Consider the following 23,486-nt stretch of genomic DNA (forward strand, 5'->3'; position numbering starts at 1 on the left):
ATGGCCGTCAATGAAAAGAGCTCGTCTCTCAGACTTGCGAGCCTTCAAACTGAGGGTCGCAATGTCCGATCTTCCAACATTGACATAGTTTCCACACTGGAAATGTGCCGTAAGTACCTGTGATTTCACGGATCAGTCGTCATTCTAACACAATATCAGAAATCATAAACAGTGAAGATCGCCATGTTGCCGAGGATGTTGGACGTTGTATACATGACATCGCTGCTGCTATTGATCAAATTGCTGATCGAGTGAGGGAGGGTGGACGTCTTATCTATATAGGTGCGGGGACCAGTGGCAGGTATTTCTCTTTCTTTCCTTGAAATCGAATCCTTGGCTTAATTTTTTAGACTTGGCATATTAGACGCATCGGAAATGTGAGGAGGCCTCAGCATCGTATCACTCATTGTTTTTACTGGAGGCGTTAGACCCCCAACGTTTTCTGCCCCTCACTCTCAATTTGTCGGGTGAGTCGCTTCCACTACCGTAATAGCATGGCTAGATAACAATATCGGTGGAGAAAGAATTATGGCTGGCGGGGACATCGCGATCCGAAAGTCTGTGGAAAATGCCGAGGATTCACCCAGCCGTGCCGAGGAAGACTTGGCGTCCCTCGATCCCCCGTTATCGCGACTAGATTCTTTGATTGGTATAGCGACTTCAGGGAGAACACCCTATGTCCTCGGGGGACTCTCGCATGCAAAAAGCCTTGGCGTCCTCACTATTGGTATTTGTTGCGTCAAGCCAAGTGAAATGGAGGGAAAATGCGACCACCTCATTGAGTGTGTTGTCGGGTCAGAGGTTGTCACTGGAAGTACGAGGCTGAAAGCCGGCACAGCTACAAAACTGGTGCGCTCTTCGACTGGTCGACCTGTGTTAGTTTCGGGTACTAATGATCAAAGAGATCTTGAACATGTTATCTACGGGCGTGATGATACGAATTGGCAAGACTTACGGAAATTTGGTGATAACTCCAAGTATTTGTCTCACTTGAATCAGTGACTAATCTAGTTTTCAGATGGTAGACGTCAAACTTTCCAACATGAAATTACAGGACCGGGCGATAAGAATTTTCAGGACAGTCCTTCCCGAGACAAATCTTTCCGATTTGCAGATCGACGATCTTTTCAAAGCTTGCCAATACAATGTCAAACTGGCTATAGTCGTCGAGCATCATAAGTGCACGGTACCAGAAGCAACGACATTATTGGACCACAATGGAGGCGTCTTGAAATTAGCTTTGCGAACTCCAGTGATTACCAGCGAAAGCAGCAGTGCTCCTGTTCAGACGCAGGCTACGAAGGAGAGTCTCGTAGTATGTATTGATGCTGGTGGTACGAAATGTAAAGCGGTGATCGCGAACCGGGATGGAATCATCGGTCAAGGCGAATCCGGACCCTGCAACTTGTAAGGACTCGCAATGTTCACTGATATATCGACTGACTGGTCTTAGTGCCACCCTTGGTCACGATTCAGCTCTTTCTGCATTGGAAAACGCGGTAATATCTGCTCTGTCCGATATAGCAAATTCTTCCATAGTTACCCCTGTGCTTCCGCCCGAAAAACCTATATTCGCCGGCGTTTGGATAGGAGGTGCGGGACTAGATAGAGCAGCTGACCTAGCGTCTATCCGTCCTCGAATTGCGTCCCTTCTTAATCTGCTGGATGACAAGTCTTTGATAGTCACCAACGACGCCACTCTTCTTTCGTCCGCCATCATCGCATCTCAGCAATCGAACTCCAATCAGTCCAACATTTCGAGTTGCGTCGTATTAATCACAGGAACTGGTGCATTTGCGCATAGTTATATTCTGCCTGCCGACAAGGATTCTTCACTTCCCGTACCATTGGAACGGTCTAGTGGCTGGGGCTATTTGCTGGGCGACGAAGGATCCGCGTTCGCTATAGGTCGAGATGCTATTCGGGCAGCATTGGACCGTCGAGATTGTGGCCACGAGCCTACGTCTCTTGATCTCGCCATTCTGAATCATTTTGGCTGCAAAACAGTGAAGGAGCTCTTATCGGCGGTATACCTTGATGTACCTCCATTTCCGAAGGATGGACAGGATCCCTCAGCTGTCGATGCTGATCCTAAATTACGTATAGCTGGTGTTTGCCGTCTCGTCTTTAGCCACGCATTCCCTTCCTCTTCTAGCGTCACCCAAGATCAACAAGCTTTGGAGATAATTCAAAGAAGCGCTTCATCAGCTGCTGTGAGTGTCATACCCCTCATCAATAACAACAATCGAAAAGTGGATCCCGCGACTTCCGTACTCGTGTTTGGGGGAGCCTTGGCGCAAATCGACCAGTATCGTAATATGATCGTGGACGCATTGCGCGCAAGAGGGCATGTATTTGCTCGATTGGAATGCGTCCAAAACGCGGCTGAAGTTGGAGTTCGAGTTCTCGTCCGTGATTTCCTAGCATAGCCGATCGATGTATAAAAGTAAACATGCCACTCATTTCTTCATAGAAGCAGTCACGACCGCGCACGAAGATATCATCGAATTTTTGGCTTTATGACGGATCATGAGTCGATCATCGATCGTGTCCCTCCACTCAATCCATAAACCACGGAAGAGCTTGGTAAAACGGGAAAACTGTTGCACAAGAAGTTCCTTTAACAACATACACGTGCTGAACGCGCGTTGGAGTTCGCCCTTCGGAATCTGAGTAGAAGACCTTGATACCTCTTCTGATGAGCCAGAGCGTCGGCTCTGCGCCGTTCCACGTCTTCGATCGATCCCTTAGCGGAAAAAAAGTACCTGCTTTGATTTTTCAAAAGCGGACCCTCGGGAATTGCGAGTGGATGCGGTGCTGGGTGAATTCCACATCAGAAAAACAGAGAGGACACAAAGGGTTGTAACTGGACGGTTTTGACGAAGCAGCCTGTAAGCCACCAGTGTTATCTTTGAGCAGTCCTAAGAATGGAGCGTGGTGAGATGCAGAAGTTTTGCATGGACGCCGCTTGCACAAGTTGCAAGTTTTCAATTCAAATAATTATGTAAATAAGTTCCCTTGAATAATAATAGGTCGATCTTGACAGTGTTTTTCTGTTCTTTCGCAGCCCTTCAATTTACTCATACTAGGGGACGTAGGGGCCAACTCTGGCCCACGGCCGTCGCGCATAGTTCACCAATTTCCGACTCGGAGTAAATGAGAACTGAATTTCCCCGTCGGCCGCCGTCGATTCATCGGCAAACGTTCCCACGATATCTCTCACTTCGGCAGTCATAATGGTCCTGCGACGTGGCCTACGGTGGATATACAACAAAATCGTCACGAATACCCAACGATGCATTATCTCTATCCTCACTGCAGGCCCTGTTCCCAGACACGTAGCTTTTGTCATGGACGGCAACCGGCGCTATGCCCGAATACACGGGAAGGAAGTTCAACAGGGACATATGGAAGGCTTCGTTGCCTTACGTAGAGTATGGCTTGATTTTCTTTGCAGACGGAATTCGAACTGAAGATAGATGTGTACAGGTGTTAGACATATGTCTACGAATGAACGTTCACTGCGTATCTGCGTATGCATTTGCCATAGACAACTTTAATCGACCAAAAGAAGAAGTTGACGCCTTGATGAACCTCGCGGAATCGAAACTCCTGGAGCTTTGCAACGAAGGGTACCTGCTTAACTATGCGATTGAGCGTGCACTAATTTTTGTAACCTAGAGACCTGCTTGACGAGTACGGTGTACGTCTGAATATTGTTGGCCGAATTGAACTTTTCCCCAAAGCCCTGCAAGAGGCAATCCGAAAAGCAGAAAACATGACACGCCAGAATAACAAGTATATCTTTATTTTTTTTTTAGTTGGTATGCCTATATATTGTTGATTTTCCAGGGCTATCCTCAACCTCCACATGGCTTACGCGTCAACGGATGAAATGACAACTGCTATCGAAGACTGCGTTAAATTCGGACTAACGCACAATATAGATCCTGATACGTATGCCCATAGTTCTATCTTCTCATACGCACGAGTAATTGATCCGTCAATAACAGCTACTTTACCCAAGAAGAGATAGACAAACATCTGATGACGACTGCTAAAGGCAGTCCCCCACTAGATGTGCTCATCAGAACAAGCGGTGTCAAGCGGCTAAGCAACTATCTCGTTTGGCAGGTGCGTCTGCTTACTACATTGTAACATAGCTACTGATGCTTGTTCAGTGCTGCCAGAATACGCAGATACAATTCTCGTCAATATATTGGCCAGACTTCGGTTTTTGGGACTTTATCCCCATCATACTGGATTACCAGCGCAAAATTTGGAGTAGGCGGATATCGGCATAAACTCCTATTGCTAATTGTACCTTACTTTACGCGCCTCGTCATAATATGTCACGTCAACTTGATAATTTGTTCCTCTTGTGTGATTGCCGTTCGCTAGTCCAAAGCTGGATGCGAGGCCCACTTTGACAAGGGGTGACGTCAGGTACTGTGTTTCATGCAGTCAAAAGCAGAAAGATTCGTTAGTTTTCCGGGGAAGGTGTTTTGAGTGCGATAGGAATTCGATTTACTGTTTTTCAAATTCTCTAGGGTTTATCTTAACAGATAGGAGTAAGTGTGTGACTCGTCACGTGGATTCTGGCTACCGTGACATGACCGGAACAGCGCTCAGCGAGTGCCTACGATGGCCACTTTTCTCCAAACAACTTTGTTCCAACGATCACGGCCAGTCTTCAACATATGTAGACTGAGTGCTCACTCGCGGAACTTTGTCACGGACCATCCTCGGCCAGAACCTGTAGTCGAAACCTTTGCCGGACCATCAAAATATCGTCGAAATGGTTCCGCGAAGAAACATTTGAGAGGGCACTCGAGCCTCTCTCAACCATCTCATTCTACACCAACATCGTCAAAAGCTTCCGTCGAAACCTTTTCTGACCCCGCTCGTCCTCAACCGTACTACGCAAAGCATCCACCATTCAGAGATTTACCAAGGCCCAAGGTATGACCTCATACCTTTTCCGTTATGGTAATTTCGTCTCATCGATTTTCCACAGAAAAGATGGCCATATGTGCTAGTCGCAGCTGTCGCTGGAGTTGCCGGATGGGCCGCATTCCTCCAATATATAACAAATCAGGAAATGGTCTCTAGTTCTGTCGTACGACAGATCATGCGATGCGTGAAGGAAGATGCGCAATTACAGGAAGTGCTTGGTGAAGCTATCAGGTCACAACCAGAATGGTGGTTGAACGGGGACCCGAGGATCAACGGAAGGGTATGTTCCCTATTTGCCAATGGACAGTCGTTTTCTTGGCTGACCTTTTTCACGTGCAGATTAGCACCCTGCAAGGAAATATTGACGTCAGTTGGCGAATTCGTGGAACTAAAGGTATCCTGTCAAGAGCTATTTCTGAAAGGTCCTCAGAGTTTAACGTTCAAGCAGGTTCAGGCACGCTTTACTTTACCAGCATAAGAAAAGAAAAGGGTCAACCTTTTACTATCTGTGCGTTAGTATCGCTCTTTCTCCACTATGTTACTTACATGTTTTTTCAGTACGCTTCAAAGTCATCTGCGATGACGGTACCACTGTTGTCATTGACGCTGAACCAGTATAATCATGTTCCACGTTATTTATCGCGAACACCTGCAACTTTATTTGACGAGAATAATATTTTCCGTGCCTCGAGTCCATTTATGACAGGATCAAATCACTTGAATACAAATCGTTGTTGAAGAGAAGCAATTGTGCCTTGGCCAACACATTCCACGTCAAAGACGTCTTTATGTTCGCGGAAGTGAAGACTACACGCTCGCCGTCATGGCCGTAATACTTCTCGTACAGCGAAGTTGTCGGGTGAAAATCATGATCGGCTAAACATTAAAGGACATCCGACAGTAAAAAGCAGGTCATATCAGATGCTCAGGGTGTTAGACAAGCAGTTTTGTGATTAATGACCTGTTGCTCGATCCTGCTCGAATCATATCGACTTGATCGGCTTAAGACTGCTGACGTGCTGTCAATTAGAGAAAAGGACAATCTCTTGCTGAAAGAAGCACAGTGTGCCTACTAATCTCCGAACCAAAACACTCTGGAGTCTGGATGCATTTTGAGGACTGGGGTGGGTAGAGAAGAAGAAGATCCAAAAACAAATTAACCTCAGACTCATGCCCAGCATTTTCTTGCTTGATTCTAACCGATAGTAATGTTCTCGATACACTGGGTATTTCTTTTATCCGCACGGGGATTCGAAAGGACCGAACGAGAAGTGATAAGTGGACCTGGCTAAGGCTTCGAAAGTGAAAGAAAAGGAACACTTGAGACTTGAGGCTGTGACTTACGTTCTGGACACTTACAGGCACCCAATAAGTGATGCCGTGAATAGAAACCTGAAGATAACGTTTGCCGGATCCTGTAGAATCACGGGTCTCGACTCCGATCGAGTCATGGATGATGGATCCAGGGCGGACGAGGAAAGGCTGGACAAAAAAAGAACAACGGAATCTGACACAAACGTACTAATTGACTGATTCCTATTGACTTCACCTTTCCGACAGCTGGATCAAATAGTAAAATGGCGTTCAAAACCGTTCAAAACCGCGGAAGAGTTGTTTACTTGGCGATAAGAGCCTGAGGACGACTCATTCCATCATAAAAACTGTCATGACCCACCTCTCCCGGACCAATCTCGCTGATCAATCAAACCAGGAACAAGATCTAGTAATGCTGACTTTCTCGCTTGTCGGAATATCGTATTGTATTGCATTGTAATAATTTTTTTAAGCGATAGAAGCGATAGATCGCCGGGAACATAACCAAAAGAAATCATAAATCGGTCACATTGGTTTAGAGACACGGTCAACCGCTTTGCTTCCATTATACCGACTCTCGCCGGAAAAAAGAAAGAAAGAAAATACACAATACAACACCGTTTTACATTCCGGCGTAGATTCCAATTCAAGTATTTACGACGGCGCTTCATTCCAAGCTTCATTCCAAAAGGAAAAAAGGATAAAAATTCATGACTTCCGAATAAGTCGACATGAAACACAACGAAAGATCCGAGTCGAAACAGTCGGAATCTAATCTCCGTAGGCGAAAACCCTTATCTTTCCACATTAAGAAACCAAAAAAAAAAGTTACTCATTCGTTTGCAGTATTGTACATGCCGCCATACCGCCATCGTCAGTCCATCTCTAGTCTTACCACAAGAAGACCTACTTCGTTGTATTTTACTTTAACTTCACCGATCGTCGGTGCGAAGAATCCTTTATCCGAGATACTAAAAAGAAATTGATCAAAGTTAATCCCAAAGAAAATTAAAGTTATTCATCCGACGTCAAGATGACTGATTCTACTTGAGTGTTATCCCCATTGAAGGAAATAAAACAAAGGCGCTCTTTGTTGAGTTGTTTATTGTATTTATAATATTATAAATACTGCTTTTCACGAGACTCCCTCCCCACTTGTTCACCCGACGTTTCAAATCCATTAGAGAATTCTATTAGAATGGAAGGAGACCTAAGGACAAAGGTTTTTAAAACTTGAAATATATGAAGTTAAAGTTGATGAACCAAATAGTGTCCACGACTCAAAGAGAAATTTCTATCTCAAGAGAGAAGGAAAATGAAATTATTCATCAAGGAGAGAAAGTCCTACGTTAAAAAAAACAAACCAAAAAAATATGCAGAATTGACATGCGTCGGCTGAACTAAGCTTTAAAGTATGTATATATCGTACAAGCGAGAGAAAGAAAGAAAGTAATGAAAGTAATGAACTTGATAACGTGGTTCCAAAAAGACAGTTTATATAACTTTTTGCGTCAAAAACGTCGTAAACGAAAATAAAGTAACGAAAAATACGAAAATGAATTAATTTCCATCGCAATGTTTCCACATCTTGACATAATCACTTTTTAAAAAAGAAAGAAAAACGCCAGCATTAGTAACGAGAACAAAATGATAGATATACTGGAAAGAAAAGGACATACACGACCATAGCCCGATCTTCAACATTTGTAGGCCAAGTGGGATACCACTGTGATTGAGCCAGAGCAAAATCTCGCATAGCATCTAAACAGACATATTGAGAAACTTGTTATAAAAGTGTGTGAGGAATCGATAACACATACTCTGCGAGGCATCCAACCAAGGTTTGTCTCCCTGCACGTCAGGGAACCATCCATTCGTTCCACCAACAGCAACATTCAGAATCAAGTAGAATTCTAGAAAGATGTTTTCGTAAATAATCAATCAACAACATTCCTCCGAAAAGAAAAACTCTATTCCGACAGGAAACATGATACATACCTTGATCAAAAGGAGTCACATTCGTTCCATTAATCCAAGGATTCTTCAAAGCAACCGGATTCGGTCCATCAAAGATCACCTCAGGGAATTCACCTCTCTCAAAGAAGGGTTTATCAAACTTGATATCGAGAAGAGTGTGAAGCCGGTTATCAACATAGATGCGTCTTTTTTTCCGATATTAAGAGGTGGGTTCGTGTAGGTTTCATTATTGCCAATCAAATTCGTGTAATGCAAATTCGAATCATCGATTAGGTGGGTTTTAGAAGGGGTTCGAATTCGTGGGGGTTGGGATGTAAAAAGAAGAATTCGCAAATGACGCAATAGGTGGTTCAACGATGGCAAAAGAAAAAAAAAAACTCGCGAATCAGCTTTTGGAATGAGTTGGAAGCGAAAAAAAAAAAGTGCGCACAGCCATTTATCTGTCCATTCCAAAGCATATGTACGAAATTCGCTTCCGAAAGACTTGCGACGTTCTTGCCACCAACTATAAGATTTAGATACTCCATTCAAAATTTGTGTAGGTCCCCAATTGAGTGATCCTTGGACATAGTTCGAACCGCTATATGAGAAGAAAAGAACTTGAGTATAAGGGGGATAGCCACTCGGAGGGTTATACTCACCGTGCTGTGTACCGAATGTTATTTCCTCGGGATTCTAAGATATCGATTTCACCACTCAGAGGCCACGGTCCATAAACTTCGTCCTTGGGAAGCATCCAAATAGCAGGCCAGAGCTAGAAGGGAGAAAAGAATAAGAAAGGAATGTAAGTTTAATTCTTTCGAAACTCACCCAATCACTAAAAGATAATAAGCACGACGTCGAAAACACCTGAGCTGATCAAATAAAGAAACACGCACCCAGTTGGCATCTTGGCTTTGATTTCAACACGTCCATATCGGATACTCGATTTCCCTTTTGTGTTGATGCGAGCACTTTGTATAGGATTTATGATAGTTCCAGCTGTACGATTACTGACAGCGCTGCAAGCTTTGACATAACCCTCTTCGTCGAACAGAGTTACGCCACCTTTTGTTATGAATCCGTTGTTGGGTCGAGTTTGATTGAAGGTGCAGCCTGTAATGTTGTAGACAGTTCCGTCAAAAATGGCATCGTTGCCGATGGAATCTGATGTAAGAGTCGGCACGATATAGAGAAAACCGTCTTTCACAAATGAATTGTTACGAAACGCAGTCGTCATTTCGAATTGGCCGTTACTAGAAGTTGGAAGACATGGGTTAATAGAAGAATTTAGACGGGAGAATTGCAGAAAGTTAAAAGTTTCGGAACGATTGGCTTGGCTCGTCTCCCGGGAAATTGTATCATTAGGAGGGAATGAAGTACATACCCGAACCCATCCATATTAACCTCCCTATTAAAGGAGCCATTTTCGCCGAAGACTGAGTCTTCAGAATCGAAGTATTCTTCCATGACCAAGCAGAGTGGTGATTTATCCAGTTGCGCATTCGCATAGTTAAAGTAGCACTGGACAATCCCACCGGCGAGGCCTATGAGAACGACGGCGTAGGTCAGAAAATAGGCAATTTTGTTTCTCGCGTCGGGGGTTTGAGTCCAGGGTTTGGAGATCTGGCTGCGGTCAGAAATCATATGAGACTTCATTCGAGGAAGCTTGCGAGAAGTCGCAGAGGATAGAGGAACTGCGCTGGAGCGAGCCGAGGTTAACATCGAGATGTGAGAAGGATTTGTCAAAATGGAACGAGGAATGGGTATGTGATTGGGAGTGGCATTGGTAGGAAAAACACCCTCTGTAGGTGTACGGGGACCACTGGACAAATCAGAAATGGACATTTTGGAAGGTTGATGACGAGAGGAAGGTCGACTGGAATCCGGTGTTTTGAAAGGGTCGGAGGTATGGCCCTCGGGAGCGAGGGACGAGGCAGTGGTTGGGCGAGATTCTGTGCCCGACACATGAGTCCTCTGCTTGTTGTGGGTGGGAGTGATGTTGTCTGACATTGCTCAAAGAGGCCAAATGGTTGACTCAATGCTTTATAAGAGAGGCACGGAGGACTAGGCCGGCAGGAGAATGATGTGGTGGAAGCAAGAGAATCTGAAGGGTGGCATTGGATTGACAGAGTGGGAGATTGAGCGTGTCCTGGGTGTACGGCCCCCCTCCCAGGCACGGTCGATAGTACAAGGCAGTTTACGTGCCGATGTTGATGGGGCGATACAGAGGCCCGGGGATTTCTTGAAGTGATAGAAAGAAAGCATGGCTTCTGCGGAACCCGATGGGAGGAAAACACACGTGTAAGGCTTCGAAGTCAATCGCCGCGCAGGCTCCCTGATTCCGGCTGGCCGTGGCATGGCCTCGATTGATTTTTGACGACAGGCCGACCATATGTTTGACGGAAAGAAGACAGCACTATTCCTGCCATCCAATAAGACAAGGCGCCTCGCCAGGAACACTTGACATCCCCCGGTCACAGATCCAACGCGATCTGTCACACTTCCGCCAGAGCGTGACGCCCCCCAAAATCCCATTCCATCTCGACGTCCAACGTTTCCTGAGAACATCTACATAAGGCCAGATGCCTGGAATCTCCCCTCGTCCTCCCCTCTTTCCTCCTCGCGGTCAATGTCGGCAGTCACCACCCACAACAGTGACTATGACCTCTTCGACGCTTGGCTCCACAAGATCTGTGCGTCGGCCCGAGCTTTTGCCTCTCATACTCATTCCTAACCCTCTTCCCAGATGAGACCACTCAGCCGGACAACTGGTTTCTGCCCACCGAGGACATTATCTCTACCGGCGTCTGTCTCCGCGTCGAGGAAGGCTACTTTAGAGTCTTTCCCTACGAAAATCCGGCTTTGATTCCGTTCGAGGCTGCTGTCCGACGACTCAATCCCGTAGTCGCCGTCAAGATCAGAAGCGCTGCAATCACTGCTGCCATTCGCAAAATGTGGATCGTCTTCCTACTTCTCCCTATTTGCCACTTGCTGATCGTATCATTAGCGACCCTACGGATGAGTGTATCTACATCGACCGAGATACGCGCATTCAGGTCATAGAATCCATCGACCAGCTGCCACATGCTGAAAAAGATCAATGTGGCGCCTTCATTGTACGTTAGCCGTCATGTCCTTCTTTCGAGGACCATCCCTAACCGCCGCTTCTAGCGTGATGAACGGTCCCTTGTTCTTTGGTCGTATGCTCTCGAGACAATAATCCCCCTTTGTAAAGAGTTTGAGGAAAAGCTCATCAAGCACATCTGGCGGACACGTACAGTCGCTCGAAAATCGACTCCCTCAGTGTCCGCCAGCATCAACCTTTCTGTCGCCAACTCGGAAGCCAACCTCAACGAAAAGGTGCCAGAACTTTCCAAGGTCGAGATCGCTGTAGGAACCTCCCAACCCTCAAAACCTCCCCAGCGCAAATGGTGGAGCTGGCGATTGAACCCCAAGGATAAGGGCGCGGCTACAAAGTCTTCTGATCCGGAGAAGAAGCGTCCCGAGCGTAAACTTGTACTATTTGGCCCGTTCTATGCTGGATGTGGTGCGGCTTTGGCGGCATGTGAGTTGCTCTTTCTCGATTTTGCCTTACGTTTGTAGCTCTGTGGCGTGTTTCAGCTTTGTTAATTTGAACCGTTCTACTTGCCAGATTTTATGACTTCCGGTGCTGGAATCCTGCTGGAAGAATTCGCTTTGGATCGGGACGCGGCTAGGTTTGGTCTTGTGGTCACTCTTCCTATCATTTTTTGTATTTCAATCGTATGTACTCCTCTTCTCGAAGCCTTATTATTTCTAATAACATCCATGCTATAGTTCTTCTGCTTGCAACTTATCGGTAACCTGTCACTCATGTACGTTAATTGTCCTTTTCTGGTGTATTGGCTACTAATTTCGTCGTAGTCTGGGCCCTGTGGCGCAATATCACGAAAATTCAAAATACTATTCTGCTGTGAAACCCGAACCGAACCCAGAAGTTGACCACAACCTTCCTCATATCACGATTCAAATGCCGGTATACAAGGAAAGCCTTGAACTAACCATGTGAGTACGATGTTTTCCTCCAAACCTAGACTCCGCATCGTCTCGATGTCCGAAGGGTCGAGTCACATATGCAGTTCGGTCTGAGACAACGGCCGCTGTCGCCTTCTGTTGAGATGCTGTTGATGAATCTTGAATGAATGGTATTGATGATGCTGATACGGGATCCCCATTAATAGCCAACCTTCAGTCTTGTCCATTAAGAAAGCTATGCAGACGTACGCTCGTCAAGGTTCGTAATTTTCCCTGACACTTATCAGCGAGTGGCGCATTAATGACCGATTCTTCATAATCTTTTCATTTAGGCGGAACATCAGCGATCTTCGTCTGTGATGATGGTATGCAAGTCTTGCCAGAAATCGACCAATTGGAAAGAAAGGCTTTTTACGCAAATCACAATATCGGTTGGACTGCCCGTCCAGGCCATTCATCAAAGCCTGATGGGTTTAAACGTGCTGGCAAGTTCAAGAAAGCCAGTAACATGAACTATGCCTTGAATATCTCATTGAAAATCGAGAAACATCTGGCTAAGTTGTTGGAAGATGGAGAAGATGATACGGCTGAGGAATGTCTTGAAGATCGTGCTCTTAAATTGGCTTTGGACGAGGTATACGCTGATTCGGGGAACACATTCATGCCCTGGGGAGCGAATGGAAAGAGTATAAGAATGGGCGAGATTATCTTGATTATCGACTCTGATACCGTCGTACCGGAGGTATGTTAAAGATGAAATCATACTTCCGTTTTCTCCTGACCTAGTTTTTGATTACAGGATTGCTTCAGAGACGCCGCACGAGAAATGGGCGAATCCCCTGACGTTGCCATCATTCAGCACGAGTCAGGTAAGAAGCTCCCGATACTTTAGGGTATATTTTGGCTGATGGACGTTTTTTCTTTTGTCAGATGTTATGCAAGTGGCGCATCATTACTTCGAAAATGGTATCACGCACTTCACGCGCCGCATCAACAAGTGTATCTCTCTTGGATGTGCTAATGGAGAAGTCGCTCCTTTTGTCGGTCATAATGCCTTCCTTCGTTGGTCTGCAGTACAAGATGCATCTTTTATCGAAAACGGTGTTTTGAAACAATGGTCTGAAGCGAATGTTTCGGAAGATTTTAACATGGCTCTTCGACTTTTGCTCAAAGGGTATACTCTTCGTTGGGCTACTTATTCTGAAGGTGGTTTCAAAGAGGGTGTGTCTTTGACTGTTGTGGATGAATTGGCGAGGTGGCAAAAATATGCGTATGGTGAGTGTTTAATTTGATTTTTGTGAAGCTGGTTCTGGTTCTTGACGATATGACAAATCTACAGGGTGTAATGAGATTATCTTTAACCCTCTCATTAGGTGGTGGCGCCAAGGACCGATCAGTAGCGAACTTACAGGATTCGTTTGGTCCAAGGCACCTGTCCATTATAAGATTGGAATGATGTCCTGTAAGCTCATCGTATTCTTTCCGCAATCATTAAACTAGAACACTGATTTTGTACCTTTGTGCCTCCCCTTAGATATGTTTTCTTATTGTAAGTCGCGCTTCTCTTCCGATCTAATTCCGATATCCCCTGGTCCTTTGCCCTGCATATTGTTTTTTTCGCACGTCAACTGGCGTCGGATCGGGAACATTGTTCTTTTTTTTCGTACACTAGGAACACCTGCTGACGTTTTTTTTTTACATTTTATGTTGCTCCTCCTTTACCCCCGTCGGCGCTTTCTCTCCGCCAATCCTTCTCAAATGAACGAAAATGGTCTCTTTATCACCGACGGACGTATCTTTCAACATGTCAAAAATACAACACACACGGCCTCCACATTGCTGTCCCGCTGGATTTCAATTGGTCTATCCTTGTATTCCTTCTGACACTGCGTGACATTTTTCCGATGTCGAACATCTGATGATGATGACGATGATGTTGTGTACGGGTGCAATGACACATTACAGACGGCATCGCCGCCGCGACTATCGGGTCTATCGTCAATTATCTCATTCTCGGCCTCGGACTCCAAGTGGACCGCTTCTATCTCCATAGTTTCGAAATTCTTTTGGCTTGTACAGTCGTCTTTCCTGGGATTGGGAATTTGGGGTATACGTTGTTGGAGTATAGACTTGGGCATAGGAGTTTTTTGGGGGCTTTGTTTGAAAATTTGAGATGGGTTCCGTTTTTGTGAGTTGTTGTTTGCTTTTTTTTCTTTTGTGCTCTTTTTTTGGATTGTGCTGAATTGGTTTTTTGGGGGTTGGTTTTTAGTGTGTTTTTCTTTGGTGGTTTGAGTATTCATTTGTCGACGGCACTTTTGGCTCATTTATTCTCTTATGACATGTAAGTTTATTGGGCTGGCTGGCGTCTGTCTGTCCATCAGACTACTTGTCTTTATCAGTGGCTGATATATGCATATAGGACATGGGGATCAACAGGAAAGGAAGTTGAACGTTCGACGTTTTGGATTGAAGGTAAGTAAAAAAAACGAGATTTCCTATGCATTTCCTCTTTACCGCCACTGCAATATCCAAGTTACCCTCTTGCTCACGCATGTTTTTGTTTTCTCTTTAGTGCCAAGGATATGGCAACGTTTCAGACTTTCGTTTATCATATGTTTCCTGTGCATTGCTATGATGGTGATTTTTGCGACGGAACTTGTGCCGTTTGAGTGGCAGATACCTGGATATCAGTGGGCTTTGATTATCCCGCTTTCGTTGGTTGTTGGGTGTCATATGCTCTTTCCTGTGAGTGTTCAATTTTTTTTTTGTCTTTTTCCGCTTTGGTTTTTCGCTTTTGGGAGGGATCATTGTCATCATGTTTCGGAGGGTCTGATCATTCATATATCCATGATGAACGCTTTTAGAGCGATAGGTCTTTTTTTAATTTTGATCATGATGATTTTTACGTTTCGTGCTTTGATTTTACTGATTGATTAATGTTCTGATCTGATCTTTTTTTTCTTTCTAGATCGTTCTTAATCCTTGGCTCATGATATTTTCATACTAAACCTCTTCTCCTCGGATGTGGAGGATTACTACAGTCGTTGTGCTATTTTCGGTTTTGAGGATCTTCGTTGGAGGAAAACGATCACTGTTTCTTGATTTTGTTGGGGATGATTTTTGGATATTCTATCAATCTTCTTTTTGGATTGTCATTTGTTAATCAGTTCTATTCTATTTGTTTTTTCTTCGGAGGAAAGCGTAATTTTTGTTCTCTTGTTCATCTCTTGGACAGATTTGGACTTTTCTTTTTTCAATGATGCTTGATTGTTTTTTGAGTATATGAGCTGTTTGCGTTAATTACATACTAATGGTCGGAAAATAATTAGCACGTTCTTTTCTTTTTTCTATCATGAACTGTCACACACTCGTTATATCTGTTTTTTTTTTTTTTCTGTTGTAGTCTATTCGGCACGGAATTTCTGTTCCGGTCTTTACTTGATTTGCTTGGGTGTCCCCGTGACTGTTAATTTACAATGTTCGGCCAGCTGATTGTGCTATTGGCTGCTATTGGAGGATAATACCGGATATCGATACTGGAAAAGATTAGTCGATGCGCTTTCCTTTTTTGATATTGGATGACTTTCCGTAGGATTTAGAATGAGGTGGTTTTAGAAATCCGCTTATTTTGATTTTAGGCATCGGCACGTCTGGCGAGGAACCTTGATGCAATTTAGAATTCAATTATGTTTATCTAAATGCTACGGAAAGTCATCCCCATTATTTTATTTTCTGACCTTCTCTCTTCCTCGCCCACCACACCGCTATCCGGCCCGACGTTCGGATGTTCGTTTCTTGTTCTTTATTTCGTCGAGTCATATTCCCCTGTAGATGAACAATACGACGCGTTGGTAATGTTCTTTTCTTCTCCCTCGTGTCATAAGGGTATGTATAGCCTTGAAAGTACATGAGAGGTTTGATGCAGGGTATCGGGAGTGGAAGGCCTGGTGCAAGCCGACAACATGAGCTGGAACATGAGGATATCGAAAATCGCATACTGAATCAATCGAAAAGGGTAAATTCATGCATTTCGTAATTATCGTACATCAATCAATCAATATTCTGATACTCATTGGCTAGCTTTCAATGCCTCAAGTTCTCGACGCACGTCTGCTAGCTCCCTGGTTGCATCGTCAGCTCTCTTCTTCTCTATGTCAGCTCTCTTCTTCTCTACGTCTGCTCTCTTCATCGCCTCGCGTTTCTTCTTCCCCTCGTGGATTCTCTTCTTTGTCTCTTCCGTTCTCTTCTCTTTTTCTTTGAGTCTCCTCTTTGTCTCTCCCAGCCTTTTCATTTTCTCCTCTGCTATCGCATCTTCTGCCTCCTTACGCTTGCTCCTCTCTTGCTCCATCCCTTCTTCCACTTCCCTCATTTTGGTAAGTTTAGCGTATCGCACATCCCGGAGCTGTCATCAGAACCAGATCAACAAAAGAGGCAACTCGAAGGCAACGAGACGAACCTGTTCCGTTCTCATCTTATCCTTCAATCTCCATTCTTCAGCATCTTTAACGACTTTACCGTCTGCAGGAACCCCAGTGATGGTTAAGAAAAAACAACTACCCATAACACTCTTGGCGGCTCTGACTTTACTGTTGATGATAGAGCGAGGATCCTGAGGACCAATGACGACAGAATCCTTTTTGGTGAGAATGGTGAAATCTACCCAAGCATACCTGCGAAGGATATGTATGATCATTGCGCAATACCAATAACAATTGGTATCGGTCGGTGTGTACGTGGGGTACTTTCCACTGATAAACGAGGCAAGCGAGATGAGGGTGGGGAGGGAGACGAAGCGAGCAACCTGGGGGGAGGGTTCGGCCGGTGGGTTTTCTAAGGCATGCAAGGCAGCTCGAAAATCGTTATCAGCTGAAAGACGAGGAGGGACAGGGAAGTCCATGTATCCTAGTTGGTCGCAACCCTTAAGCGCCAATTCCTTGGAACGAATGAATCGAGCAGTGTCCCGTGCAGTCCTTCCCCCCCACACCCATTTTACCATGGTGTTTGAACCCCTCGACAAACTATCAGACAGAGAAGCAGACGAACCATCCCTCCCCTTTGAGTAGTCCTCCTCATCCCTGAGAGATTCCGTGTTGCCTCCCGATGCCGACTTTCCTCTCGCAGCCTCGTTGTTTTCCACGCAGCGCTCGATAACAAGACAAGCATCCTTCAAGTCGTTATCTTGGTCATCCTTAAGGGCAGAAGCGTTCCCAGGGAGACGAGGAGTCCGCTTGGCTTTAACAAGCAAAAGCTCATGCCGTACACCATCGTCACGCTTGTATGCCTCAACGCGAGAGACAAACCAGTCATCGGGACCGCAAATCACCCCGGGAAGAGAGTAGTGCATATCAACGCGTTCCAGGTAGTCTGCGAGTGAAATTGAATTATTCAACACCGAGTGCCAGATTTTGTGTCCATCTGTCGGAGGTTGGAGAATTTCAGGAGGATCCATAGTAAAGAGGGAGGCGATCGAATGATAGATTTTTGTGATGAATTGCATATCAGTGATTGAGGGCGTATATATGGCCTACACGGCGACTGAGAGTGCAATCCAGGTCTCTGAGAGTCAGGACTTTCTTCTTTTGCGCATGTGGAAACTGGCAGAACGCGGAATCCTCGTGAACCTGGTTCCGTAAAGTGTCTAAGCAAGCACAAATAGAGGAATCACACCATAAAAGGGAATCTACACAATCTAAAAATAACGTTCACATTTATGTTTCCAGCTTCCGGCTTTATCGCTGGCACAGATCCATCCTCGTGCAATACACGTTTTTACAACCCATGACGCTGTGATTCCCCGAGGGAATTTAAATCGTGGGTGATAGCGATATCGGTTCATGTCTCTTCATTGAAAGTTCAAGCTAAAATGAGGGGTAAAGAGTTGATTGATATGTTTCATGGAAAAAATGAAATCAAGCACGTACACGAGTTGATTTTGTGATAAAATCTCGGAGGACGATTGAACACTATGGGGTATTATGAGATTATCTTCAACCCTCTCATTAGATGGTGTGCCGAGGCCGAATACTTACAAGGCTATTTTGATCCAAGGCATTGGCTAATCATAAAATTAATGATGTTGCTCAGGCGTGTCTCCAACGTTGCAGGACTAGAACACTGATTCCTTAAGGTGTGTCCCTCAGACATGTCTTCTTATCGTAAGTCCCGCTCGTTCACCTGATGGATGAATACTCCAGACCCCTTTGCCCAACACATTGTTTTTTGCGCGTCATTGCGCATAGACGCAGGGGTGCTAACATTTCTGTGCACAAGAGCCACCTGCTGACTTTCGCCACGCGATGCTGCTTTCGTCTCTCGTGCTGGCAAGGCTCCCAAGGCTCCCAATCGGAACAATGCATGACTGACGTCTCGTGTCTAGTATAGACAAATTAGGCATAACAAATCAAGAGAATGAATGTCGTTTGTCAAACACATCTTACATGTTTTATGCTATGAATGTAAACTTTGAATCACTGCCTCTGGTAAGAAGTTGCCGGATGTTCACCCGATAACATTTCGACGATCTCTCTTTCTGGACCACTGAACCAGATTAGAGCTGTCTACCTGGCATAGGTTAGTGTCCGAGAAGAAGGAATTTATGAGCAAGTCGAAATCAAGATACATTGAGTCCGTGATGATCACATGAAACGGGTGGATATGTACGTATGTACCCACACTTAATTAACCCATCCATCAATGTATACGTATCAAGCATCGCGGAAGGCATGATCTGATTCCTTCATCGGCGATTGCGCACTCACGCTCAATTGGCCTACTCAGGATGGAAAGGCAAGATTTCACTCATCCGCCAGCATTAGAACAAACTCCACAATACCTAAAAGAAACTAAGACAAAACCTTGACCAACGGAATCTGATAATCTGCATACCAGCAGTTAAACAACCAGAGGAGACAGAAGGGTCCCGCGGAATCGAAATGCTCGGAGATTTGTAAGAATTAAAGAGTATGATAGTACCATGATCTTCCTATTTTTGTACTTGGGCCCGAGTACAAAAAATATAAGAGAGTATTGACGGCTGTGCCGCTAATCCCCATCTACAGTGATGGTTTTTATTATCCGACGCAGATGACAGTGCGCTGGACTTACTGATTGATATCTTTTTGTTTTCTATATCTTTATCATCATCCGATATGTGCTTATGATTTCAAATATCACTTCAGAATCTTTGATACAAGCATTGCCAAGGCACTGCTTCTGTCCGGTCATCTCCAGAAGAACAAAACAGTGGACAGAAATAATAATTCTTCTTCGTGGGATACGATATCTTACTATACTAGACTTTTTTGGAGCCGGGGTATGGAAACCGGTCTTCATGTTCGTCACGGTGGTGCTCACAAAATATTCAAGTTGCCAGTGAATATTTGGATCCCCCGCTAGTAATTTATAATTCGACCTCTTCTTAAACTCCCGAACAAACCTCACGCTTATTTTTAACATATCAAACGCGACATATCAGCCTTATGGCAATTACTTTCAATTACGTCACAACCGGTGGCACAGGTCAGCATCTCGGTCATCAAAAGAAGTGACTCAACTCACACGATTTCTTACAACTTGGTCGCTAGTGACTTCATCGAAGTATTGATCGTTTCATTCTGTAACGTTTTGTATTTACGGGCTAGGTTGCGGGCATTACATTTTTCTTAAAAAATTCGGATCGAGACCATAGGGTTTGTGTTTACGACTTGCTGCACTAATATCGATCATCTGTTTTACGACGATATCTTTCATACCGCCTGAGTCAAAATTTCCAGCGGTTAGCAGCTCGGGAAAGCTTGTTTTCTGGAAGTCAATCAACTCTTGTTTGTTTATTTTGGAACAACAAGATCGGCGAGAATGGTATAAGAATATATTGGTACCAACCATCTTTATATCCGGTCAATTGATAACGGTTGGGAGGGAAAAGAGATGAAAACTAACTAAAGTATGTTCCGGACTGCAAGTGTTCCGCTTGCTTAAGCACAGCCTATCGCCGCTAAAGAACAACATTGGAGGTCCAACGGGCGGTGATATCCAGGGGAGTAAGGTGGTGGTCGCTGATGTCCAGCGGCAGGATGATGGTCGGTTCGCTCACTCTAAATCCACGAATGGTGGCCCTCTACCGTAATGATCTTTTTTTGTTCATACAATGTTGCCGTCGCCTCATCACCAGAGGCAATGACCTCCGAGTCTTCATTTTGATTCAGTCATTGACTATTTATACACTTCGGGCATCTGGTGAGGTATCACCGAACCACGCTCATCTATATGAAGCAGAACGCCCTCTATAAAAGCTTGGAAAGGGGACCTGATGGTCTTTCAATCAAACTTCCTTCCTTCCTTCTCCACTTTTTACCCCCTGAAAAGGGGAGGGGCCTCGCAGCGGGATCTGTAAAAGCATAGACATTTGGTATATGTTCCGCGCTGGATTCGCTTGAAGCAATCTACTTCTTTACCTGGGGTGAGTGGGGTAAAAAGCTCATGTAGAAGCGTGGTAAAGTTGTAACATTTGTTTTCACACATTTGTCACTGGCAGGTTCCACTACCGCGAATACAGCATAGGAAACTTTGCTAGTTTTCCCCTATCAGGGTATCTATTTTATCCCCACAGCGTTTCTCCCGGACGCAGCTTTCTTAGTTTTGTCTTCATTCCTCTAGCTTTTGTGGCTCCCTTTTGCATGTTCTCCCTCGCCTTTCTGCAAGATTGGCTTCGGCTTTTCATCCGCACTCTTCGAGATGGTTCCGCTCCCCTACCCTGCATTATCATAATCCTAATTCTGTGCCTCGTATCCCTCGGCATCTCTATTGTACTCCTCGTCAAGGCCGTAGGCCATTATGCCCCCCGACATGACGCCGACATGGCGAGGACGAGATGCTCAACACCGGCATCTCTTTGGCCATCGTTTCAGTACCACCCCAATACCTCACTATCGTCGCCCACCGCTTCGACCGATGGAACAGAGCAGCTGACCGGTTCCCCCCCTGAAGCACGCCCACTTTCGTCACCGCAGTCCCTCTTTCCACCGCTACAGCCTCTTTCGTCCACCTCTCCGATGCTTCCGCGTGCACAAGCTGAACCTAATCATTATCGCCCGATGGATGTTCTACCTCGAGAGGTGTTTCAAATCATCTTGCAGTATTTTGCCCCACGACGCAACGCATCAGTTCCGGATTCCTTCCTGTTTTCTCCATTCCCTCTTCGACTCGTAGAAAGCAATTGGAGGTCGACCGTCGATTGTGTGCCCGAGCTTTGGAGATGTCTCGACGTGTCCCTTGGGAAATCGAATCACGACCCCAAGATATTCGAGTGGTATCAGCGTGTAACCCAAAACCTGACCAGCTTTGACAGTATCGCTGTTCGGTTTCCCGACAAAGTAAGGTTCATTGACACACGGCTTTCTCGATACCTCTTTGGTTTGGTTGTCAAATCAAAGGCCATAACTATCAAAATTCCACACTTGCTTTCAAGGGAGTGCTCGACCAGTCGAGACTTGCCTGATCTCTTCTCTCACACTACTGCGAGAGAAAATGTCCGCCGACAGCTCTCCAGAGGGCCGGCATTGGAAAACCTACGGAGAGTTGAATGGTACATGACTGGTTCTTGGTTTTGCTCTTACTTTCCGAGGGAACTTGATCTTCCGTGGAGTAGCTTTTTCGCTTTGCCTTGGGGTATCCTCACTCATGTGAAACTGTGTGTCAAGCTGACGTTATATGACTGCTTGACCATCTTGGAATACGCGTCCTCGATCGAGAAACTTTCTCTCAGGACAATATTTCCCCATAATAGAGAAGTTGTCTATCCAGAACCAAAAACGCACCATCTTTTGCATCTGCGTTCTTTAACGATAAACACGGAGGCCAATCTTAACGGGTTATTCCGGAGTTGTCACATGCCGGCGTTGCGCCAACTCAAGCTTGAGCTCGAAGGAAGCGATGCAGTTTCGAATCTCCACATGTTGGATGTTGGATGGTGGGACTTGACTCGGGTCTCACTCGGAATTCCCCCCTGCGTTGACATTGTTGAAGGCATCCTCACCAGGCTTGATGCTGTGGAGAAGCTGTCTATCAAAGCGAAAGGGCCATACGTAGGTGTCGGAACTTGGTCCCTGAAGAAGCGCCTTCCTTCTTTGGAAACATTCGAGCTTTCCCCCGACAATCTCGCTACTGATAAAATGATGGCCCACATTGCGCAACACATCCTCACAGATTCCATGCAGAATCTGTACGCTCCTTTAATCCATAATCCTAGTATTCAGTTTCCATTTCCTAATTTTTTGGAATTCTTGCGGATTATCAGGCTTAGCAAGTCGATATCTCCGCAGGATTTCCTTTCCATTCTCTCGCATGCGAAACACCTTACTGAAGGGCAGTTTGAAATATCAGACGGCCTTGTAGAAGAACTCCCTCCGCCAACATCACAACCTCCTTCACCCGTACCACTTTTACCTCCACCGACTATCTTTCCAACCTTTGATGAAGACGTCACCTCCAACATATGTTCATTGAAACTCGCACTGAAATTGAAACGGGTTTCTGGGGAACCATTACTCCGAGCTCTGACTCTTCCGCGACTTGTGAAATTCGAATTCGAAGCCTCACGGAACTCGAGTGCTTGCGATGAATTCTACAAGCTTTTAGAACGATCTCAATGTCCTCTCGTTCATCTTTCCCTCAAATGCCATTCGGCACACTCTCATGTGGTTTTGAGAGTCTTGCGTTTGGTGTCGAGGAGTTTGAGGTGGCTTGAGGTTGTGAATTCTTCGGTTGTCGGTGCGGGTGATTCTCGGCACTGTTTCGGAAAGGAACTTTTTGACCCATTGGCGCATTCCGTTGATAATGATGACGATGATGACAATGACGATTGTTATGTACATCCGGAATCTTCACAACCGACAACACCAACCAGCCCTCGTCGTCCATGTCGACTCCTCTGCCCCCACCTCGAACATCTCCACATTTGGCCCTGCACAGACCTAACCTCCTTCCGCAAAATGGTCTCCTCCCGCTGGACCACCACCACACATCGACATTGCTGCCAATGTAAGAAATTGGAATTTGTGGGTGCGGGGTTCCTACCTGGAGATGATTGGACAGAGTTTGTGAAAGAGTTGAAGGAGAGGAGGATTAGAACCGAGTTTGAGAGGTTGGCGGAGGATTCGGTGTTGTATCCGGCTTGCGATCTTGTTTGAATGAGTGATCTCTTTTTGATATATATATATAAGTATATGTAGATGTAGATACGTATA

General features: G+C 45.3%; 7 protein-coding genes across 7 annotated transcripts; 4 read left to right on the forward strand and 3 right to left on the reverse strand.

The window, feature by feature from the left end:
• Positions 1-2,429, forward strand: AGABI2DRAFT_114785 (hypothetical protein; the record flags this gene model as incomplete). Its single annotated transcript, XM_006457679.1, has 7 exons — positions 1-109; positions 160-301; positions 351-377; positions 429-467; positions 525-964; positions 1,026-1,407; positions 1,454-2,429. The coding sequence occupies 7 exons, from the start codon at positions 1-3 to the stop codon at positions 2,427-2,429; spliced, it is 2,115 nt and encodes a 704-aa protein (XP_006457742.1).
• Positions 2,430-3,097: 668 nt separating this feature from the next.
• Positions 3,098-4,367, forward strand: AGABI2DRAFT_190174 (hypothetical protein). Its single transcript, XM_006457680.1, has 6 exons — positions 3,098-3,434; positions 3,490-3,632; positions 3,682-3,798; positions 3,853-3,957; positions 4,014-4,134; positions 4,182-4,367. Exons 1-6 carry the CDS (start codon positions 3,237-3,239, stop codon positions 4,302-4,304), a joined length of 807 nt encoding a protein of 268 aa, XP_006457743.1. The 5' UTR covers positions 3,098-3,236; the 3' UTR covers positions 4,305-4,367.
• Positions 4,368-4,640: 273 nt separating this feature from the next.
• Positions 4,641-5,648, forward strand: AGABI2DRAFT_190175 (hypothetical protein). Its single transcript, XM_006457681.1, has 5 exons — positions 4,641-4,962; positions 5,018-5,236; positions 5,296-5,350; positions 5,405-5,464; positions 5,515-5,648. The coding sequence occupies exons 1-5, from the start codon at positions 4,645-4,647 to the stop codon at positions 5,574-5,576; spliced, it is 714 nt and encodes a 237-aa protein (XP_006457744.1). The 5' UTR covers positions 4,641-4,644; the 3' UTR covers positions 5,577-5,648.
• A 2,182-nt stretch (positions 5,649-7,830) lies between these two features.
• On the reverse strand, positions 7,831-10,239 carry AGABI2DRAFT_114788 (hypothetical protein; the record flags this gene model as incomplete). The annotated part of the gene is made up of 9 exons (XM_006457682.1): positions 7,831-7,870; positions 7,950-8,031; positions 8,091-8,183; positions 8,269-8,432; positions 8,678-8,827; positions 8,889-9,001; positions 9,058-9,064; positions 9,126-9,482; positions 9,614-10,239. The coding sequence occupies 9 exons, from the start codon at positions 10,237-10,239 to the stop codon at positions 7,831-7,833; spliced, it is 1,632 nt and encodes a 543-aa protein (XP_006457745.1).
• Positions 10,240-10,838: 599 nt separating this feature from the next.
• Positions 10,839-15,437, forward strand: AGABI2DRAFT_215673 (hypothetical protein). The gene is made up of 18 exons (XM_006457683.1): positions 10,839-10,922; positions 10,976-11,183; positions 11,237-11,345; positions 11,401-11,794; positions 11,882-11,991; positions 12,046-12,083; positions 12,133-12,273; positions 12,450-12,502; positions 12,576-12,985; positions 13,043-13,112; positions 13,174-13,518; positions 13,583-13,705; positions 13,778-13,792; positions 14,209-14,431; positions 14,513-14,584; positions 14,663-14,715; positions 14,816-14,988; positions 15,212-15,437. The coding sequence occupies exons 1-18, from the start codon at positions 10,859-10,861 to the stop codon at positions 15,248-15,250; spliced, it is 2,640 nt and encodes an 879-aa protein (XP_006457746.1). The 5' UTR covers positions 10,839-10,858; the 3' UTR covers positions 15,251-15,437.
• An 875-nt stretch (positions 15,438-16,312) lies between these two features.
• Positions 16,313-17,692, reverse strand: AGABI2DRAFT_114790 (hypothetical protein; the record flags this gene model as incomplete). The annotated part of the gene is made up of 2 exons (XM_006457684.1): positions 16,313-16,645; positions 16,700-17,692. The coding sequence occupies 2 exons, from the start codon at positions 17,690-17,692 to the stop codon at positions 16,313-16,315; spliced, it is 1,326 nt and encodes a 441-aa protein (XP_006457747.1).
• Positions 17,693-22,734: 5,042 nt separating this feature from the next.
• AGABI2DRAFT_190177 (hypothetical protein) lies at positions 22,735-23,409 on the reverse strand. The gene has a single exon (XM_006457685.1). It carries the CDS (start codon positions 23,158-23,160, stop codon positions 22,912-22,914), a length of 249 nt encoding a protein of 82 aa, XP_006457748.1. The 5' UTR covers positions 23,161-23,409; the 3' UTR covers positions 22,735-22,911.
• Positions 23,410-23,486: the final 77 nt, after the last annotated feature.

Source organism: Agaricus bisporus (assembly GCF_000300575.1).
Source record: "Agaricus bisporus var. bisporus H97 unplaced genomic scaffold AGABI2scaffold_2, whole genome shotgun sequence".
In the NCBI taxonomy this organism is placed as follows: Eukaryota; Fungi; Basidiomycota; class Agaricomycetes; order Agaricales; family Agaricaceae; genus Agaricus; species Agaricus bisporus.

Bases quoted from the DNA above. Each gene is read 5' to 3' on its own strand.
- AGABI2DRAFT_215673 (XM_006457683.1), top strand. From the start codon at position 10,859: ATGTCGGCAGTCACCACCCACAACAGTGACTATGACCTCTTCGACGCT. The intron at 11,184-11,236 runs GTGGATCGTCTT...TCGTATCATTAG, and splicing joins ACTGCTGCCATTCGCAAAAT to CGACCCTACGGATGAGTGTA. The intron at 14,989-15,211 runs GTGAGTGTTCAA...TTTTCTTTCTAG, and splicing joins GGTGTCATATGCTCTTTCCT to ATCGTTCTTAATCCTTGGCT.
- AGABI2DRAFT_190174 (XM_006457680.1), top strand. From the start codon at position 3,237: ATGGTCCTGCGACGTGGCCTACGGTGGATATACAACAAAATCGTCACG. The intron at 3,435-3,489 runs GTATGGCTTGAT...AGATGTGTACAG, and splicing joins GCTTCGTTGCCTTACGTAGA to GTGTTAGACATATGTCTACG. The intron at 3,958-4,013 runs GTATGCCCATAG...CGTCAATAACAG, and splicing joins CACAATATAGATCCTGATAC to CTACTTTACCCAAGAAGAGA.
- AGABI2DRAFT_190177 (XM_006457685.1), bottom strand. From the start codon at position 23,160: ATGGACGACGAGGGCTGGTTGGTGTTGTCGGTTGTGAAGATTCCGGAT.
- AGABI2DRAFT_190175 (XM_006457681.1), top strand. From the start codon at position 4,645: ATGGCCACTTTTCTCCAAACAACTTTGTTCCAACGATCACGGCCAGTC. The intron at 5,237-5,295 runs GTATGTTCCCTA...TTTCACGTGCAG, and splicing joins ACCCGAGGATCAACGGAAGG to ATTAGCACCCTGCAAGGAAA. The intron at 5,351-5,404 runs GTATCCTGTCAA...ACGTTCAAGCAG, and splicing joins GCGAATTCGTGGAACTAAAG to GTTCAGGCACGCTTTACTTT.